The 19,974-nt window shown below is 51.4% G+C and overlaps 8 protein-coding genes across 8 annotated transcripts; 5 read left to right on the top strand and 3 right to left on the bottom strand.

The window, feature by feature from the left end:
• Positions 1–233: 233 nt before the first annotated feature.
• ALTATR162_LOCUS6362 (uncharacterized protein) lies at positions 234–2,635 on the bottom strand (the record flags this gene model as incomplete). Its single annotated transcript, XM_043313983.1, has 3 exons — positions 234–847; positions 895–2,332; positions 2,390–2,635. The coding sequence occupies 3 exons, from the start codon at positions 2,633–2,635 to the stop codon at positions 234–236; spliced, it is 2,298 nt and encodes a 765-aa protein (XP_043169918.1).
• A 953-nt stretch (positions 2,636–3,588) lies between these two features.
• Positions 3,589–4,901, top strand: ALTATR162_LOCUS6361 (uncharacterized protein; the record flags this gene model as incomplete). The annotated part of the gene is made up of 4 exons (XM_043313982.1): positions 3,589–3,611; positions 3,698–3,913; positions 3,963–4,387; positions 4,435–4,901. The coding sequence occupies 4 exons, from the start codon at positions 3,589–3,591 to the stop codon at positions 4,899–4,901; spliced, it is 1,131 nt and encodes a 376-aa protein (XP_043169917.1).
• Positions 4,902–5,303: 402 nt separating this feature from the next.
• Positions 5,304–6,050, top strand: ALTATR162_LOCUS6360 (uncharacterized protein; the record flags this gene model as incomplete). Its single annotated transcript, XM_043313981.1, has 5 exons — positions 5,304–5,500; positions 5,551–5,598; positions 5,725–5,812; positions 5,864–5,947; positions 6,000–6,050. The coding sequence occupies 5 exons, from the start codon at positions 5,304–5,306 to the stop codon at positions 6,048–6,050; spliced, it is 468 nt and encodes a 155-aa protein (XP_043169916.1).
• Positions 6,051–7,888: 1,838 nt separating this feature from the next.
• On the top strand, positions 7,889–10,190 carry ALTATR162_LOCUS6359 (uncharacterized protein; the record flags this gene model as incomplete). Its single annotated transcript, XM_043313980.1, has 3 exons — positions 7,889–8,164; positions 8,212–8,478; positions 8,532–10,190. 3 exons carry the CDS (start codon positions 7,889–7,891, stop codon positions 10,188–10,190), a joined length of 2,202 nt encoding a protein of 733 aa, XP_043169915.1.
• Positions 10,191–10,547: 357 nt separating this feature from the next.
• ALTATR162_LOCUS6358 (uncharacterized protein) lies at positions 10,548–12,229 on the top strand (the record flags this gene model as incomplete). Its single annotated transcript, XM_043313979.1, has 4 exons — positions 10,548–11,427; positions 11,479–11,952; positions 12,010–12,132; positions 12,183–12,229. 4 exons carry the CDS (start codon positions 10,548–10,550, stop codon positions 12,227–12,229), a joined length of 1,524 nt encoding a protein of 507 aa, XP_043169914.1.
• Positions 12,230–12,537: 308 nt separating this feature from the next.
• ALTATR162_LOCUS6357 (uncharacterized protein) lies at positions 12,538–14,171 on the bottom strand (the record flags this gene model as incomplete). Its single annotated transcript, XM_043313978.1, has 2 exons — positions 12,538–13,826; positions 13,883–14,171. 2 exons carry the CDS (start codon positions 14,169–14,171, stop codon positions 12,538–12,540), a joined length of 1,578 nt encoding a protein of 525 aa, XP_043169913.1.
• Positions 14,172–15,200: 1,029 nt separating this feature from the next.
• ALTATR162_LOCUS6356 (uncharacterized protein) lies at positions 15,201–17,429 on the top strand (the record flags this gene model as incomplete). The annotated part of the gene is made up of 1 exon (XM_043313977.1): positions 15,201–17,429. The coding sequence occupies one exon, from the start codon at positions 15,201–15,203 to the stop codon at positions 17,427–17,429; it is 2,229 nt and encodes a 742-aa protein (XP_043169912.1).
• A 407-nt stretch (positions 17,430–17,836) lies between these two features.
• On the bottom strand, positions 17,837–19,335 carry ALTATR162_LOCUS6355 (uncharacterized protein; the record flags this gene model as incomplete). Its single annotated transcript, XM_043313976.1, has 5 exons — positions 17,837–17,861; positions 17,915–18,719; positions 18,778–18,940; positions 19,000–19,208; positions 19,269–19,335. The coding sequence occupies 5 exons, from the start codon at positions 19,333–19,335 to the stop codon at positions 17,837–17,839; spliced, it is 1,269 nt and encodes a 422-aa protein (XP_043169911.1).
• Between the last annotated feature and the right edge of the window lie 639 nt (positions 19,336–19,974).

Genomic DNA, 19,974 nt, shown 5'->3' with positions numbered 1-19,974 from the left:
TTCCATATACTAGGTTTCGTCAATCTTTCCTATTGACATGACAACATTCAAAGTATTACACAAAAAGGCGTACGGAACGCGCGATAGTTGAAGAGGAGAAGTACCGCCTTTCTAGTCGGGCTGGAACACCTTATAGCATGCGAACAAGCAAAGTCTGTAAACACCCGCCTGCTAATCGTCCAAACGCCAATATAGAAAAATAACAAGACCCTTATCAGGTTCATGGACCAAGCTCATTTCTTTTGTTGCGTGTTCGGAGCTGAGGCGACGCCAGCGCCTGGCTCGAGAGTATGGTCGTGGTTGTCACATCGAAGCACCCGTCCGCCCTCTTCTTGCGTGCACACTGCACTACCAGTGACCCATTTATCTTCGAGGATCTCGTCAAGAGTCGCACGTTTCTTCGGGTCAATTTCTAGCATTCTGCCGATGATGTGCCTACTTTCTCTTGGTAGTAGACGGAGAAGACGCCACGGGCCTTTAATCACTTGAGGAGGTTGCTGGCTCGTCGACGATGTCGAAACACGATGGTCGGCCGTAGAATGCTCTGAAGTTTGGTGGCGAGATGCAGGCTCTGATTGCGACCCTGATTGACGGCGATCGTCGCCTGCGCTGCTCTGGAGGTCAGTGGCCGACTTTGAGGGGCCAGTGATCGATCTCGGTCCATCATTGGGAGGCGAGACGAAGAGCTTGTATGAGTTGTCGGAGACGCGCGGGGCTTTCCACGGGAATCGACGGAGCGTCATACAGCAAAACATGATAGCAAGAGACCAGATGTCAGTCGGTTGCGGGTCGTACTTTGAAAGGTCGTACACTTCTGGGGCGAGGTACGGGTCTGATCCGACGATACCTAGAGGGATTAGAACAAGCTTTTCAAAGACGACATGATAGACTTACCACTTGCAAGGACAATCTCGTCCTCAAAAGGATACTTGAAGACAGCAGCACTTCCGAAATCGATGATCTTCATGATTCCGTGCTCGTTGACAACGACATTGTCTAGCTTCAGATCTCGATGTGCCAAGCCCATGCTGTGAAGATACGTCACTCCATTGAGGATTTGTAGAGTGCAGCAGGTGACCTCTTCGCGACTCATCTTTCCCGTCATTACTATGGCGAAAAGGTCAAAAGGTGCGTACTCCATCACAACGAAGTAGGCGCCCTTCTCATTCACTAGGTCCATGGTCTCGATGATGTTTCCATGGTGCAGCGTCGAGCCTATACAGAACTCGGCAGTCACCTTCTTGTTGTAGTCCTTTTCAGACTCGTACGAATGCCTGTTGCGGAACTGCTTTACAGCGAATGTGGTACCATCACTGCTTCGCTTCATGAGTCGAACGGAGCCACCAGCACCTGAGCCCAGCACTTTTCCAAACTTGCCGTACTTGCTCTGGAGGCCGTGATCATCGGCGAAAGGTACGCTCATCGCTCCGTTTGTAATGGGTGGTGTCATAACCCCTGATTTATTCGACTTGATTTTTTGACTTTTGATAGACGGCGCAGGCGATTCTTTCCGCTTCTCCTTGTCCTTGTCCTTGTCCTTCTTGTGTCCGATCTTGAAGAAGCGCTTCAGCTCGGACATGGATCCATGGCTGTGTTTGCCTATTTGCGATTTGCTGTCCTCCACGTCAGAGTGAGCCTTTGTTTTCTTCCCAAATATGCTCGTTCTCTTGCTCTCCTCTTTGTCAGAGTCGGTACCTCTGGAGCGTGGTAGTTGGTACGTAGATGATGCTGCCGAATTGCGTCCATCGCGGCCGCCGTAAATGTATCGGGCTTCGAGTGAATCCAGATTCCTCGATTGCGCTGCGCGTTTGGAGCGAGCATAAGTATCGTCTCTATCTCCCTGTGGTGTATATGGCCGGGAGCCTGGTGCCGGGGTCGACGTTCCTGGCGTACGTTCTCCGCCGGACCCAGCCGGACTAGCATCCCGGGAAGCTGGGTTTGAGTCGCCAGTAGGGCCCATTGTGAATGCAGGGCCGCGTTTTGGGTGCGGCTGTACTATGCCGGACAGATCTGACGAAGGTCGAGGGGATTGTGGTGCGGTTCTGGGAGAGCCGGGAACTGGTAGTGAAGATTGGCCATCGTTTCGATTTTGCACTGATGAGTCCATGGACGTTGGCGGAGCTTCATGCGGGGGTGAGACTTGAGGCGTCATCATAGCGGGATCGCTCGGGCGCTTTCTATGTCCCTCTGTGTTAGCTCTCTCTTCGCGAGATGAAGTGCCCGCCGGCGTTAAGGGTGGAGAGTGCATGGCGGATGCAGGTGACCCCGGAATGGAAGAACGGTGTCCTGAGTGTGCTGAAGCTGTTCGTGAGGCTGGAGAGGGGGAAGGTGCCTTGGGCGTGTTAGCTGTATGCTGATGGTCATAGGCTAGTTTATGAGGCTTGCTTACTCGAGAGGGCGGAAGCGAGACAGGTTCGAAGGAGAAGTTTTCCATGCGCTTTGCCTGCATTCGTGATTTTTGAAGCGTCGACGACAGATTACGTAGTTCTTCTTCGGCTTGAGGGCTTAACGGGCCATCATGGGCTGCCTTGTCGGTGCCCGTGAGCTCCGCGACACCCCTCACAGCCTCTTCTGGTTCAATTTCCTGGTTGACATCACTGAAGCGGACGGACTGGGCGGGGGTAGTCTCCGTCATGATGGGTGGTGATTGTTGAGTGTGAGTGTGAGGTGGGTGTTCTATCAGAGAGGGTCAGCTCCCTTGGTCCAGGCCATGACGAAACATGCAGATGTCTAGGTCGAACAGCTCTAGCTTACCCGGGTGGATTCGTGATGCGTGTTGCCCAGAGCTCCGTCACAGCTCTCGTGCAGGCCAGATGTAGCGTCCCAATGCGCGCGCGGAGGAGCCGGAAACGATTAGAATAGCAATTCGCGCAGTGGTGATGCTGGAGGAGGAGTAACAAGGTGCAATACTCGAGTCGTGTGCCTGACTACAAAGCATCGAGAATCGTCATCGGAGACTAGAGTAAAGAAGCCCCGCGCTAGCCGTCGATTGCGTGCAACCAATTCGTCCGTAGAACCGCGGATGCTCGGAATCTGGAAGGGGTTGCGGCCGGGGGATTGGTCCTATGTATATGTGAGAGAGGATAGCAAGGTCGGCGTTGGGCGTAAATAGCGACAAGAAATTGATCTTCGGAGGGGTTGACGATACTCGATAGGTGCTACCTCCAAAGGCACAGGGCGCGCGGGTTGCCCTATCCGTTCAACATCGGGAGGCTACGGCTAAGCCTCTCCCATGCACCGCCGCCTCAACTCCCATGTCTATAGCGTCTTTGGCATCTTCACCCAACACGCCAAAGACCCTCCCCAAGCACCGAGGTCCCTCAGTTCCCAACCGCAGCATCTCGTGATACCCCCGCAGCACATCAACGCCCACCAAGTGTCCCGACCGTCTGTTCTGACGTCGCCCATCACACATCGCTGTACCTACCTGCTCCCGGCCGTGCTCTCGTCACTCCGAAAATTTCAAATCCAGACCTGTTGAACAGAACCTTTCCAGAGTTTTTTCTGCCCTCCTCCAATCAAACCCCGTGACCGCCTTTACTTACGCACGTCTGTTATTTTTGGATAGTGCGTCGACCTGCCCACAACATGTTCAGCTGGGCCAAGTCAACGTGAGTGTAACCCTCGCCTCCACACGTGCCTGCGCGACCGTGGCGTACACGGTGTATTAGTAGAGGACGCGTACTTACAAATGCAGACTAGCCGCGGTTGCCGGCACCCAGGAGCCCGAATACGGCCCCGAAGCCATCCAGCCCGTGGGCAAGAAGGGAGGTGAGCCCGCCTACACGGAGCTGACCAAGAAGGACCTCAAGTGGGTGACGCTCGACTACACCAACGTCGAGACCCAGACCTTCTACCTCTTCACCGATGCCGGCCACAAGGGCTTCCTGCAGGTCATCTACAACAACATCGCGTGAGTGTCGTCTCCATGTCTAGACAGTCGTAGTACTCACAGCTCGCAGCGGTCTACGAGTAACCGTGCAGTTCAACTGCAAGCTCTTCTACCCCAACAACGAGAAGCCCTTCCTATGGGCGAGTGACCCCGTCTCAAATTACGGCTTCGACGAGGAACAGCATTCCTTCTACGCCGATGGCGTCTCGATCGAGCTTTCGGAAGACGGCAACGCGTACACCATCAAGGCAGCTGTGAACGACAACAGCATGGTCAACGTCAAGTTCACCAGGACTGCTCCTGGCTTCATGGGTGGAAAGGATGGCACAACCAACTACGGCACCGACCCCAAGGCGCCCTGGGGCTCCATGCACCACCACTTCTGGCCACGATGCAGCGTCGAGGGTTCCATCATCACCAAGGAGGGAGAAGTTGACGTCAAGGGCCGAGGCATGCTGAGCCACGCTCTCCAGGGAATGAAGCCACACCACGCTGGTAAGCATCTCATCAAGTATTCCCATGCTCCCCACTAACATGTACAGCTGCGCGATGGAACTTTGTCAACTTCCAATCACCCTCATACTCCGCCATCCTGATGGAGTTCACCACTCCCGCCTCCTATGCGTCGACCGTTGTTCGAGTCGCCGGAATCGCAACCGACGACAAGCTACTTTTCGCCAACACTGAAGGCGATGTGAAGCACACCGAAACCAAGCAAGACGAGACCGGCTGGGCGGAGCCTACCTCGGCAAGCTACCACTGGGTGGGAAAGACCGAGGATGGCAAGGAAGTCACTGCAGACCTATCTGGTGCTCTAGGAAAGAACATCGACCGTGTCGATGTCATGGCCGAAGTGCCAGGCTTCATCAAGACTATCGTCGCAAGCGCAGCTGGCACAAAGCCATACATCTACCAATATGCGCCCAAGATGACCATCAAGGTCAAGGTCGGCGATGAGGTTAAGGAAGAGGAGGGTACCCTATTCACTGAAGCTACGTTTATCTCGTAGATATGGTCTCAAGGTTGGATACAAGGACCCTACGATCATGTATACCCTAGTATTAATAATGCATCAGGGCTAGCACCTGGAATCTAATGAGGCACGTTTGCCGCGCATAAGATGTTTGGCGTTTAGTGGCCTTGTGAAGATCAAAAATAGCCATCACTGTCTATGGTACTAACTGGCAGATTGTGATGTATTCTCATCTTGTTTTCATTGCCCATGAGAGCAGGAAATACTACCCCGCTATTAATACCCCGCGTCCATCGACCCCTTCACCGCAGACGTTCTCACCTGACAACGCGAACGCGTCTCAGCGCGTAGCGTTACAGTCCGTGCACCAGCCGTATCACCAATGTGACTTCGTCATCGCTCACTTTACCTTGAGCACAACACCAATCACGCGGCATCATGGTCAACGGGAGACCCAGGCAGTTCGGTAGCCCATCCCGCCACGCTTCGGCAGCGCGGTCGCATGCATCAGGTGCCACCGTCTCCGCTTCGCCAGTTGTCTCCAGAGCGGCAAGACTAGGGCTCGGGTTGGGCAAAGGCGCTGTTGGCCTCGGAAAAGGAAGAGGCTTGGGAAAAGGTGGGCAAAAACGACACATGTGAGTGTACAGTCTGCACCTTGAATCATGTAAGGACTAATGGGTTTTAGGAAAATACAAAAAGACACTATATACGGGGTTACGAAGGGTGACATTCGGTGAGTGGTACCGGATCACGAAAAAGCAAGAGCATGAGCGATCTGGTCGTAGAGTGCTATTGCGATTGAACACTGCGAGATCTGACCCGTGATAATAATAAAACGATCTACTAACTCACATCTCAGACGACTAGCTTGCCGTGGCGGCGTGAAGCGCATCTCAGGTACGATCTACGACGATGTTCGTCAAGCTCTCAAAGAGCGGCTAATAAGGGTCAGTTGCTCGGGAATAAGGCATTGCACGCATTCACTAACCGAATGTTAGATATTGAAAGATGTCTGCGCCATCGTGGACTCAAGTGGACGCAAAACTGTCTCAGTCACTGACATCGTCTTCACCCTTCGAAGAGTAAGTCTATGTCCTAGATCCTTCTGGGTATGGACGCTAACAATCTCGACAGCTCGGTAACCCCATCTACGGTTTCGAGTCCGCTTTCCTCAATGCTCGCTGAGTGCATGTTCTTCACGATGCACAATGTCCGACATCCACCTAAGCGATGTGCACTACCACAACAGCTCGATGCTGAGTACGAGACAACGACATGGATGGGGTCAAAGGCGTGCTGATGACTTCCGATCGTGGACGATATATCATGACAACCGGTCTCTGGATAGACCCTTACATGTGTATGATTGGTGAGAGAAGAGACAGATTTCATATGCAAGGGAATAGGCGTTTTCTTTCCTTACTAGCGATGATACCCAAATGAGGATCTACATGTTCAACCGACAACCATGTCGATTAATTACCACTTTTCAATAGCCTTCTTCACTGACTCCATCTGCTCCTTCCAGTCTCCTTCATTTGCCTCTTTGCTCCAGCGTGTCTTATACCACCGCCCTAAAATGTGGGTGTACAAAGTCAGTGTATGTCTCATATGCAGTTCGTACAGAGATGTCTCTTACCTAACGCCTCCAGCCACCTTAACACCTCTCCTCGCATCGCAGCCGCCCCGCTCTTATTCCTCTTCCAAGCCTTCTCCACACACCCCATTGTCAGCACCATAGCATGATGCTTGAGAAACCACTCAAGCACCGCCTGCTCCTGCAAACCCGGCAACCCAAACGGATTATGAAATGGCGACTGCTCAAATGTATAATCCCATCTGATAGGCTTATGCTGTGACCTCGAACACCACAAGAACCAAGCAGCCAGCCGGCAGAACACCAGAAAATGGGATTTATGAACAGCGGAAGGTACGGTATAGATGTTTCCAAAGGGTTGACATGCTTTCCAGTGATCCTTCATGTATCCATCTATCAACCAACCTTTGGGTGGATAAGTGAAAGTATTCTTTACACTTGGCAAGACGTTGATTTCTAGACGTCGATTCCGAGATAACAGGAGAGCGCGATGCTGTTTCGGTAGTTCATCGAGCCATTTCATTACAGGATGGAAGTTCAGGTTCCGGACTGTGAATTTGAAACCTGTGCTGGTGTAGTAGTCGTATGCTGCTTCTATTCTGATTGCGCGACAGGTGTGGAGTAAGGGAGGTGGCTGTTGTTGGCCGTGTTTGACGACTGCGGGCCAGGAATCGGATATATGGTGTGTTGAAGGGAGGATGAAAGTGTATATCAAGCTGCGTAGTTCGGATGGGAGATCTGACAAGGGACATGGCTTTGAAGCATCTTTGGGTTTGATTGGGTAGAGATCGCGATTGTAGATGAGCTGTTCTCTCGCTTGAGGTGTGAGAAAGGATGGTCGTTTGAGGGATTTCTTCGGTGTTGACGGAGCTGGAGCGATCTCTTTGGGTGCCCTGGAGATTCTTGTACCGGATGGTGAAGATATTATCGGTTCTTCTGTGATGTGAGTATTGTTCAATGGCTTAAGGCTAGCTCTGGACGCGGACGAGGCTGTGGCGCGGGCATAGGATGGGGGCGCCATCGCTACAACGACGTGCTTCAGTACGCAACCTTGGAAGGAGAGAAAGCAGAAACTCGACCCTGAGGTATCTTGTAGAAGCAGTGGCGACTTGGATGTGTCGTTTATACGCCCTGCTGCATCCAACTCCTTTGCCTACGCCATTCTGCCTTGACTTTCATTACCCCAGGTGTTGCCAAGGATCCGATCTTCAGTGTAATTCCGATGCACACCCCTCAAGGCTGTGAGGTTTGATGCGTGGCGATGCATGGTGCAAGCGTAGGTGTCAGGTAGGTGCCCGGCCACGTGACAGCGCGAAAGTGGGGCACTTGATCCATCGCGTTTCCTATTTCGCTCACACTTCCGTCGTGCATCACTCCCCAACATCAGCACAAACCGTTGTTCGAATGCGCAATTCAGTGTGAGAGCATGGCGGATGAAATGGAAGTTTCGCCGCCGTCACCACGCGGAACGAAAAGGAAAGGCGACGATAGCCTCCCACTTCCTGCACCACGCAGGATCAAGGCGCTTTCGCAAGATGTCGTTAACAAAATTGCGGCCGGAGAAATCATTGTCGCGCCGGTGAACGCGCTGAAGGAGCTGGTCGAAAACGCTGTTGATGCAGGGTCGACCGCATTGGAAGTCCTAGTTAAGGATGGTGGTCTCAAGTTGTTACAGATCACCGACAACGGACACGGCATCGATGTATGTACAGTCGCTCTCAGAATCATCACATACTGACTTTACTCAAGAAAGAAGACTTGCCAATCTTGTGCGAACGCTTTACTACTTCCAAACTTAAGGCTTTTGAAGATTTGACCTCCATCGGCACGTACGGCTTTCGTGGCGAGGCGTTGGCGAGCATCAGTCACATTGCTCATCTCAAAGTCACTACGAGGACGAAAGAGTCAAGCTGTGCGTGGGAAGCACACTTTGCGGATGGCAAGCTTGCAAGTGCGAAGCCCGGCCAGAGCGCAGAGCCCAAGCCCAAGGCTGGTCGACAGGGCACAACCATCACGGTACGTTCTTCCCTGTTTGAACTATTCACGATGGTCGCTGACGAACCATATAGGTTGAGGACATGTTTTACAATATTCCTTCACGGCGTCGAGCTTTCCGCTCCGCTAGTGAAGAGTATGCAAAGATCCTCGAACTTGTCGGAAAATATGCTGTTCACTGCGCGGGTGTTTCCTTCTCCTGTAGGAAGGCGGGCGAAAACAGTGGAAGCATAACGGTGCCTGCTTCTGCTACCATCAAAGACCGAATACGACAGATCCATGGCAGCGCTATCGCGAACGAATTGTTAGCCCTAAACGTCGAAGATGACCGCTGGGGCTTCAAGTGCAACGGTTGGGTCAGTAACGCAAACCACACTATCAAACGGACGCAGATGCTACTCTTCATCAACCATCGATCGGTAGAGTCATCCGTGATCAAAAAGAGTGTTGAGCAGACTTATGCCACTTTCCTACCGAAAGGAGCACATGCGTTTTTCTATCTGAGTCTCGAAATCGAGCCGCAGCGAGTGGATGTGAATGTACATCCTACCAAGCGCGAGGTTCACTTCTTGAATGAAGACGAGATCATAGCTGTCATATGCGACTCGATCCGCGAAAACTTGAGCAAGGTGGATACAAGCAGATCGTTTATGACTCAGTCGTTGCTTTCAAATCCCAAAGCCCCCTTTGCAACACCCGTAAAACAGATTATACCTGCGACTCCTGCGACCGGCGATGCATCTGACCGTAGCGGCTCGAAAGCACCGCAAACAGCAACCAAGAAGCGAAATGACAACCACCTTGTTCGCACAGATGCCTCAGCACGCAAGATCACATCGATGTTGCAGCCGCAAAAATCAGTCGAAGAGATTGCAATGGATGAAGAAGAGATGGAATACGAGTTCGCGCAAAAGGAACCAATAGCCTGTCGTCTCACATCCGTCAAAGACCTTCGCGCTGAGGTTCGAGATGCCATGCACAACGAGCTTACGGATATCATTTCAACGCATACGTTTGTTGGAATCGTTGACGAGCAGAAGCGTATAGCAGCCATACAAGGCGGCGTCAAACTCTTCCTTGTTGATTATGGCATGCTCTGCAACGAGTACTTCTACCAAGTCGGTCTGACTGATTTCGCCAATTACGGATCAATACGCTTTAATCCGCCTTTGTCACTACGTGATCTACTCAAGGTTGCCGCAGAACAAGAAAAGAACAATGCAGGCGACACGGCGGATGAGGTAGACTGGAACGAGGTTGTCGAAGTCGTCAAGGACCAGTTGATCAGTAAGGCAGCGTTGCTGAGCGAATACTTCTCAATGGACATCACTACAGAAGGCGAACTTTGCTCTATCCCGTTGCTGATGAAAGACTATACTCCTTCTATGGCCAAGCTTCCTCAATTCCTACTGCGCCTCGGACCACACGTTAATTGGAATGAGGAGAAAGGATGCTTTCAGACGTTGCTCCGAGAGATTGCATCCTTTTACGTACCCGAAAGTCTGCCTCTGCCGCCCTCGGCACAAAAGGGCGATGATAGTAAAGGCGAGGGTCCGGTTGCTGAAGAAGATCCTGAGGTTGCAGCAAGGAGGAAGAAGTTACTGCGAGTAATCGAGTATACTATCTTCCCAGCTTGCAAGGCAAGATTAGTGGGTACGAAAGGGCTACTGAAAGGTGGAGTGATGGAGGTAGCGAATCTGAAAGGTCTATACCGAGTGTTTGAGCGATGCTGATGCGATAAGTACCACTCTGGATGCGGTTGCTATAATTCCATTAATTACCGATGTGTCTGGACAGTCAATATAGAACTAAGATCAAATCCAGACACTCTTCTCTTTGCGTCGGAGCTAAGTGTTAGAGCTAGGATCTCGCGGCTACAAACGTCACCATAATACTTCGATCTAAAACCCGCCAATACGTCATAGATCTGCCTATCATCGAGCAACCAGCTCCTAGAGGAAATAACCGCAACAACAAATAAAAGCAAACGGCCGCCATGCATTTCCTAAGGGCATCAAGCCTTTTAGCGACGAATTGTGGTCCACTTTGCGTGACGATACTTGCGCCTCATCCGTGTCATCCAGATCACCATGTCACAACTAATCTATCGCATCCGCCTACCACGCGCATTTCGCCCTCCAGCTCAGATCAAGGCAGAAGAGGGCACAAATGGACACCCAGAGACGAATCGCGGGAAAACAGCGCCTAAAGAGGCTGAGAATGGCAACGAGAAATCGCAACAGTCTGACATGCAACCCGTGGGGTTCTGGCATCCCGATCTTCGACAAGTTCGCAACCGCGCATTCGTGAAATGGATCATTACGACAGCGTTCTTGATGGCATTCATTCTGGCGATACTATCACTGTACTGGGCAGTGTTCTTCAAGGTCGTGGATAGGCTGAGCCATTTGTTGGTTTATGTCGTGGATATGGATGGTGCGGCGCCTTATGACAACACCGGGAACGCGCCGTTCGTTGGACCGACTATTACGCAGCTTGTACAACAGCAATTAAGCAGCGGTAAACCGACGCTGGGATGGGGTCTACGCCCTGGTTCAGATTTCAACAATGACCCGATACAAGTCCGACAAGCTGTCTATAATTTCGATGCCTGGGCCGCTATTGTCATCAACCCCAACGCAAGCGCGCTGTTGTACTCTGCCATCGCCAACGGAAACGCGAGTTACGACCCTCTTGGGGCGTGTCAGTTGATCTATCAAGATGCGCGAGACGACACAAATTGGTTTGACTTTATGCTTCCCATCATCAGCCAGTTTATGACCCAAGCGCAAAGTATGGTCGGACAGCAATGGGCACAGATGGTGATGCAGAATGCGAGCGACCCGGCCGTACTGTCAAACATACAAAACGTACCTCAAGCAATCAACCCGGCAATTGGCTTTTCTGAGTTCAACCTGCGGCCTTTCTATCCGTATACTGGTATTCCTGCCGTATCCATCGGACTCATTTGTAAGATTGCCTGTGTTTTTCCAATTTAATTCTAGCTAACGATTATCGCAGATCTCATCATCATCTCCTTCTTCAGCTTCTCTTTCTACATGCCCATCCACATGCAATACCTCAAGCCCGAGAACCACCCACCACTCAAGTTTCCCCAGCTCATCATCTGGCGCTGGTGCGCTACCATATCCGCCTATTTCATGCTCTCCCTCGCCTATTCATTCGTCTCCATGGCTTTCCAGATCAACTTCTGGCACACAAACTCCATCACGAGCGAAACGCAAGCCACGAATATGATGGAGGGCAACCCGATCGCATATGGAAGCGGAACGTTCGTGGTATACTGGATGCTTAACTTCTGCGGTATGATTGCACTAGGGTTGGCATGTGAGAATGTGGCGATGATAGTGGGTATGCCATGGATGGGACTGTTTTTGATCTTCTGGGTCATTACCAACGTTTCTACCTCTTTCTACGACATTGAAATTGCGCCTGGTTTTTACCGATGGGGATACGCCTGGCCTTTACACTCAAGTAAGTGACGCTTAGTTCGAACGTCCAGCGAGATTAGTGGCTAATGTTGAATTACAGTTGTTGAAGGAAGTCGGTCGATACTGTTCGATTTACACTCGAGAATAGGGTTGGATTTCGGTATCTTGATTGCTTGGGGAGCAGTTAACACGCTGTTCTTCCCGTTCTGCTGCTGGTTCATGAGTAAGTCTCTTCCGCATCTTGGGACACTTTGGCATACTAACATCGAACAGGATGGAAGACACAACATAATATCCATGAGTACTGGCCTCTCGACTAAGCTGGAAGCGCTTCTCTAGCACATAGAACATGTCTTTGTGGCTTTAATCATAAGAACATAATGTATACATACTAATGCACATATTCTTCTTTGCCTAGCCAGCTAAAGTGCTTGTTCACCTGATCGCATATCCACCGCAACATAATGGATGTTTGATGATAAGAATATCATTGCTACATAACGAGGGTATCAAGTCTTCGTGGCCATAGTCCGGACCGGACAAACTCCACGCTATTCAGGGGTCATATATCAGTCGTAATTCATAACTCGTCCTTCTCATAGTTGTGCCATCTTGACCCTGACATCTGTCAAAGGCTCATGAAGGCTTTCCTTGCTCTGGCTGCCTGCAAGAATGCTCCGTAGCTCCACGTCAGGTCCTCAGCACCCCTCATGTAGCCTGTCACACGATCGAACTGCTCACTCATGCTTCCTTCAGTATCAACGTGCGTCTTGATGACCTCGAGGAACTGATCTCCCGTGGCGTGCAAGCGCTCAAGGACAGAGTGGAACAGCGCATCGGAGGGGCCGAAAGTGCCGACGTCGACATCGAGTGATGAAGTTGCAAGGAGAGCTTCGAAAAAGGGTAGACCGGTTTCAGAGATGGTCAGGTTACCAACAACCGAGACATGTGATGCGGTGCGGTAAAGAACTTCGGCAGCTGACGATGTGCACAGAAACCAAGGGTTGCCACCGCGGTTAGAGGTGCCATAGCCGTCATATATATCTTCGGGATAACGGCCAAGACCAGTTCCTTCGAATGAGTTTTCTTCCATTTCATCATCCTGGTCCTCGTCGGATGGGCTGCTGTTGATCGGGAAACGATCGCGTTGGTCGCGTGCAAGGGCGAGAAGCGAAACGAGTATCTCATCAGACCAAGGTGGGTATGCAGAGTCGTCTCCGAAATCTTCTGCGGGCAGAGCATGTAGAGAGCCAAGGAGCAATGCGCAATCTAGTCCGCTCCTCTTGCTCGACAATGTCTCTACAAGGTGACTTTTCTGAGCATCCCAGAACTTGCCGAGGAAACTCTCGATATGACCAGCCTGCACTTCATACCATTCCGCCGCACCTATGTCTCCGAATGCCCTTGCAAGATCGCTTCCTTCCCTCAAACTTCTTGCGCTGACCATTAGATTGAAGAAGTGCAGGCCCTCGACTTCCTCCCATAGATCGAAACTCGACTGGTTCCAGAAGTGACTGACGTATTCCAAGTCAGCTTTGACGACGCTACGCGGAGGCATCTCCACAGTGTAGTATGGTCCGAAGAAATCCTCAGATGACTCTGAGCTCCAAAGCGAAGGGTGTGAGGCATTGTATTCACGCAGATAGTGCATAAGCGTCAACGCCCGTAGAGCTGGTCCATCACGCTGAGGTCGTCCCCAAGAGCCAGTAAATGGTGTACCATCGACGTGGAACTTAGGTTCACCAAGTCCAGAGAGATCGTCAAATGTGCCTGAAGGGTTCGAGGTATGTTGGATGTCGCTCGAGAGGGAAGTATATGCGCCCAGGATGGTAGATAGAGCGGAACCGCGAGAAGAGGACGGGTCATCGGCGTAGAGATCTACGAGAGTGTTCATAGTTATCGCAGCATCGCGGACCCCTGTTTGATATACATCAGTAAACGATTGGTAGTAAGCACAGGTTGGCGAAACTCACATTGGAACCAGTAATCTGGGCCATCCTGACTCGGACTCGCAATGACCGTGCCATCCGCTACACCCTTCCCTTGGACGTTACTGCCACCAGGCGCGACGTTTGCCAGGAGTTTGTCTAGCGCTATACGCCCTTCCCTCTCGATCCACGCATCGAGTGAATCTTGTAGCGGTTGCTGCTGTGTCTGCGTGTGACTCGCGCCAATAAAACTGCTCAGATGAGGAACGTGTGGTATTGAGAAGGCATAGGCATGGTGGAGAAAGCCTGCGAGGAGAACTACGCGAGGTAGCATGACGGCTGGTTGTCAGATTGGCTGGGTAGGGCCGATGGACTAGGACACTGAAAGAAGTGTAGTGTAATGTAATTAGCAGCTCATAGCTAGCGCGGGATGGAGTAGAAAGCAAAGGAAGAGGCAGAGTAAAAGATCTCGTGAAAACTACGGGTTAGTAGTCGATCAAAGAGGCTCAAGAGCCACCCATGGCCCCCGAACTTTCAGATGTCCATGCTTTCGACTTCCGCGGTCATCCTTCCCACCGGCCATATTCTCGATCACGATGATGACGGTGAGTCGCGTGCCAACGTTAGCGAAGTGCGTGGACGAGTAAGAGGCAATGGAGGTGGTCGCGCGGGCGGTCAATTGTCTTGTTTAACCTGGCGGGTGATGTGTAAAAAGCCACGCGAGCCGACGCCAACAATGTCACGCGACCCACTTCCGCGGATCTGGGGTAAGCATGCAAGGCACTTTTCCGCTGGGCATGCAACACATGAAAATGGCCGAGGTCTGCGCATAGTCGCACATGAAACTCGAGTTCAAATGCGAGGACGGAATGGTGTCAACGGATGATGAGTTGTTGAGTATCGGCTATACTTTGGCTAGTTTGTAACATCTTGCTCCTGCCTTGTATCTAGGCCATATCATGAACTGCTCATTCGAACCAGCTGAGTTTGTCAGCTTTAGTAGATGTCTGCCGACCATCGGTTGTGAATGGTAAGAAAACACCATCAAATCGCATTATACAGACCGTATAGATATTTGTCCAAGGCTCCCGATGTTGCCCGAGGTTCGCATGCATGAGGGGTCCATTCGGCTACTCGCATGTAGCCGCAATGCAGGTCGGTTACTCCCGATAGCTCTGACCTCAACCAAGGTATCATTTGTCGAAACCTGGACCCAAATTGTGTAACGAAGATACGAGCGTATTCTCCCGTCAGTTTTCTCTTTTCCGCTGTTGGAACCTGATCTGGACTGGTTTCGACGATTCTTTCCTTCCAATTACGGGAACAGTCTATGACGTTCATCTAAAAGCCTGTCCTATCCGATATGCTTTCACAGCAAGCGCGTGTCTTGCGCAACAACGTTCGAACGGCGCGAACACCTGGCCCTCGGATACCCTGTGCTACATTCTCGGTCTCTTCTCGACTCAACAATTATGATGACACCATTCAAAATCTCAAGATCGGTTCGCACACACGTGTTATATTTCAAGGATTTACCGGCAAACAAGCCACCGCGAATGCAAGAGAGTCGATAGAATGGGGGACCAACGTAGTCGGCGGTGTAAAGCCTAACGGATCGGGAGAGCATCTCGGGCTGCCTGTCCTACCATCTGTGAGGGCTGCGATGGAACAGTTGAAGCCAGATGCTACGGGGATATATGTGGCAGCACACCAAGCGACTGCTGCGATCGAAGAGGCAATTGAAGCTGAGGTACCACTCATCGTTGCAGTTGCCGAACATATTCCGTTGCATGATATGATGAGGATACATTCAATGCTGCAGTCGCAGTCCAAATCTCGGCTTGTAGGTGCCAATGCACCTGGCATCATTTCAGCTATTGGAAAATGCAGGATTGGATTCCAACCACTTCCAACATTCTCTCCTGGACACATCGGTATTGTAGCAAAGTCTGGTACCCTCTCATACGAGACTGTCGGATCTCTGACGCGAGCTGGTGTTGGACAGAGCCTATGCATTGCAGTAGGAGGTGACGTGATCGCTGGGACCAACTTTGTCGATGCCTTGAAAGTTTTTGAGCATGACGAAGATACCGAGGCTATTATCATCGTCGGTGAACTAGGTGGTACAACAGAAGAGGAGGCAGCGGACTGGATCAAAGACTACAGAAAGCGTGTCAATAATCCGAAACCTATTGCTGCTGTTATTGGAGGGTTTGAAGCTCCACATGGCAGAGTGATGGGCCATGCAGGAGCGTGGGTTGGTCTTGGAGAAGGTACAGCGGCATCAAAGTACAAAGCGCTAGAAAATGTTGGTGTGACAATGGTGGACCACCCTGCCAAGTTCGGTAGTGTGATGAAGGATATCCTTGCCAAATCCGGTCGCAATGTGAAGAAGATCGTATGTTTAAAGTCAAGAGAAAATAAAGCTATCAACACTGACAAGGACCAGGAACAATCCGCAGCTCAACAGCGCCGCTCCTATCACACTTCAAGCTTCACAAGGCGGCCTACCGTTTCCACTAGACCATCGATCCCTTCTCAGCAAAAACGATCCCTCCATCTTACCAAGGACCAATATACGAACCTTCTCACAGAATACAAGATCAACCTAACAACACCACCCGAGGGCTCACCTTCAACACACTATCTAGGTATATCTCCTCATCGCTCAGCCCGCAGTCCCTCAATTATAGTATCACCCACAGCAAACCCTTCCACGCTGAACCAACGCGTCCGTCGATTCCCTTTCGACTACCGTTCTGGCCCCAGTCCAGAAGCCATCCAAGCCGCAATCGCACACATGCAGCTTGACGCCGCCCCACCAAAAGCCAAAGCCCAAACCGTCGAACTGATCAAGAATCTCTGGGCGTTATACAGCGAAAAAGAAGCAATCGACGCCCACGTCAAGCTCGCTTTGTCGGTAGAGAGCGACGAGATACTAGTTTACGAACCATACTTGTTCTTCGATGATGCGGCATTCAAGTCAGGAAAACGACAAGCTGAACTCCACGCTTTACGCGATCAAGAGTCAATTTCCGCAACCGACCGAGAAGCCGAAGAAGCCGGTATTGTTTATATACCGTTGGGCTCTCCGGAATTTCCTGCCGGGACTACTCAGGCAGGGACTCAAACGCCACCTTCCTCTACTGCAGAAGAGGGCCCGCGAAATCTGATTGGTACATTGGTGAACGGTGCTGGACTCGCACTGAACACTATTGATACACTTTCCTTACGCCTTTCTCAACCGCCTTACTCGACCTCTGCTGCCAACTTCCTCGATACTGGTGGCAAGGCGACTTCCGCCACTATCAAGACCTCGTTCAAGCTTATACTTTCTGATCCCCGCGTGTCCGTTGTCTTTGTGAACATCTTTGGAGGACTGACGTTGTGCGATATGATTGCCGAGGGCATCATTATGGCGTTTAAGGAAATCGGAGTAGAGAAGCCAGTCGTGGTAAGATTGAGGGGTACGAACGAGGAGAAAGGACGGAAGGTGTTGGAGGAAGCTAAACTACCCATCCATGCATTTGACGACTTTGAAGAAGCAGTTCGAAAAGTTGGAGAGTTGGCTAATGCTAGTGGAGCAAGGTAAATGATACCAATACGCACACAATAGACCCTCAACATTTCTCACTTGATAATATACAACGCTGCAGTGAAAAATGGGGGATATCAGATTAAAATGCTCTACTGTTGACCACCCGGACAACCTTTTCTCTGGATCACAGAACGAGTGTGTTGCCGCTCCCACCTCAGAACATGTCTCTTTCCTTCCAAAGGGAGCCAGCCACCGATGTCCTTCATGCAATAGCGTACAAGCCTCCCGTACGCCTGTAAAAAGATCAATCAGAAAAATTTGGGTGTTGGTATCTGCGAAGAAATCGAAGTGAAGTAAGGCACGTGGAACTCAATCGCGCGAGGGAGAGCCTCCAAATACCCAAAACATGCGCGAGACGGTATGGTTTAAAGGAAACAATGACACAGAGTAAGATGGTCGACCTATACAAAGTATTGGAACGCAGTGCTGCTTGTCGTTAGCTGTATGCTCAATTTTGAAAGTGTTTAGTAAAGACTTACCCAATGATTGCCATGACACCCACACCAACAAGTGCTCTCCGTGTAACCTTCTCCTTGGTCATCTTTTGCTCGGTGGTGTATGCGACCTTTGCAAGTTTGGTCAAGCGCTCCTCGGCGAGATCTTCAACATCCAAGACATCTTCAATTCCGCGCTTTGTCGACTTGGTGACCTGGGCCGACGATCCGCCGTCTAGCCTTTGTGCTTCTGCGACCATTCGCTTAGCCTCCTCAATCATAGCGGTAGGGTCTTCCGGCTCGGGAAGCGCTGCGTGGCTATGCGGGACGTCCACAGTGACATTGGTGCTCGTCTTTTCGGTGTCTCCGTTTGTCTCAACGGTCTGCTCGACTTCGATGTGGACTGTACCCTCCTTGACGTCTGGCTCTGCTTTTTCGATTGCCACCTCCTTCTCCTTGAAGTCGCCATCGACAGATGATGCGACTGACTCGGAAGGTGTCGCACCGTTTGCGATTATGGTTTGCAGAGCACTCGATGGAGTAACGACCTCGTCGGCCTTGGTGAGTTCAGGCTTCATCGCACTTCTTGTAGCTCGTGACTTTCGTGGAGTCGCAAACTTTCGGCTAGGGGTTGCGCCTCTGCTAGGTGATACAGATCGAGCTGAGCGCGCGCGGGTTGTGCGAAGACCAGGTGCGGGGAGAGTCGCAGGTGTGGCGTTTGCGACATCGAACTTGGGAGGCATTTGAATGTGGGTGTTTGATTTATCCTTGTTGCCCTTCTCGATTGGCGCGGGGTCCAAGAGTGCCTCGATCCAGTGGCGCATAGAGTATTCATCAGACAGAGCAAGAGCTACATGGCGTTTCTGTTAGCGCAAATTCTCGAGCAAAAGTGAAGATAAATCACTCACCCTCTTCGGGCGCAATCCACACGCTTCCGGCAACCTCTTCGGCGCCCGCGGAAGGGAAAGTCTTTTGGTACTTTCGCTCCAACTCCTCTTCTGCGAGCGAAGCCCAAGGGAATGCGGCCTTGAACATGCCTGTTGCACTGATGTAGCCATCGCTGCTGCGTCGCTGTTTGTCGCGTTAGTCGAGTGTCTGCGCTAACTGCGGTGGTTTTTCTCATCGCATACCATCAGGAAGTAAGATTCGGGGAAAGCCGAGGTCTTGTTCAGTGTGAAGATGCCGGATCCCGTCAGGTCCTTTGGCAACGGAACCCTCAGATGCGCGTAGTCAAACGTGCCCATGTTCTCCGGCTTGGTCGCATTGGTAAGACCACTGACGCCGGGCTTTACGCCGAGGTTTGTCTGTCCCAGTCGGCGTCTCTCGATGAGAATTTCCACTGCGCACAAATGTTAGATGACGGCTAGTTGAAATGACGCGATGCGCAACGTGTACATACCAGCCGTGGCATCGGTAGGCTCGAGAAGAGGATTCTTCCTCTCGGGCAGATTGCGATGAGATACCATTTTGGAGATGTCGCCGGTACGCATTAAGGTTTGGTCCGATGTGCGCGTAATAGAAGAACGCGTGTTGGCGATAGGTGGAGCGCGCAGCGCAAATGTGGTTGCGGGAAGTTTGGAGCGGTTTTGGTTTACGTATGACGCGCGCAATCGTCAGTAATAACGTACTGCCGGACCGAGTCGTGCGACGGGTGAAGACAGCAGAGTGTCAGTTCGGGACGAAATGGCGACGTGGCGAGGGTGAGTGAAAGCGCGCGATCGACGTGATGAAAGATGCTGCGATGCGACAGAGACGGACAGGAAGGAGCGATGGGTGTGCTATCCCTGTGCACTAGCGCTCCCAGGAAGATGACGCCCCCAGCCACCCCGGACATGTCTGCGCAAACGCAAAAGTTTCGCGACACCCTTTCTAGTGTATTTGCAGTGCTTGTGTTGCTTGCCGATTGGCTCTGCCGATATTGTCATGGCATTACAGGCCCGAAGAAGCGTCGCCTGTCTTTCCGTGTGCTGGATTAGGAAATCGCAGAAAGTTACGCGTTTTCCTACTTTCTCGTGACCTTGCGACGCGTTGCTCTTGAACAATATCACCCTTCCATTCTCAAACAATGCAAGCAGATGGCTCCATCCAGTCAATGCAACATCAAT

The sequence above is a fragment of the Alternaria atra genome, assembly GCF_907166805.1.
Source record: "Alternaria atra isolate CS162 genome assembly, contig: 25, whole genome shotgun sequence".
Taxonomy (NCBI): Eukaryota; Fungi; Ascomycota; class Dothideomycetes; order Pleosporales; family Pleosporaceae; genus Alternaria; species Alternaria atra.
The sequence above is the reverse complement of the archived record's forward strand: the minus strand, read 5'-3'. Positions and strand labels throughout refer to the sequence as shown.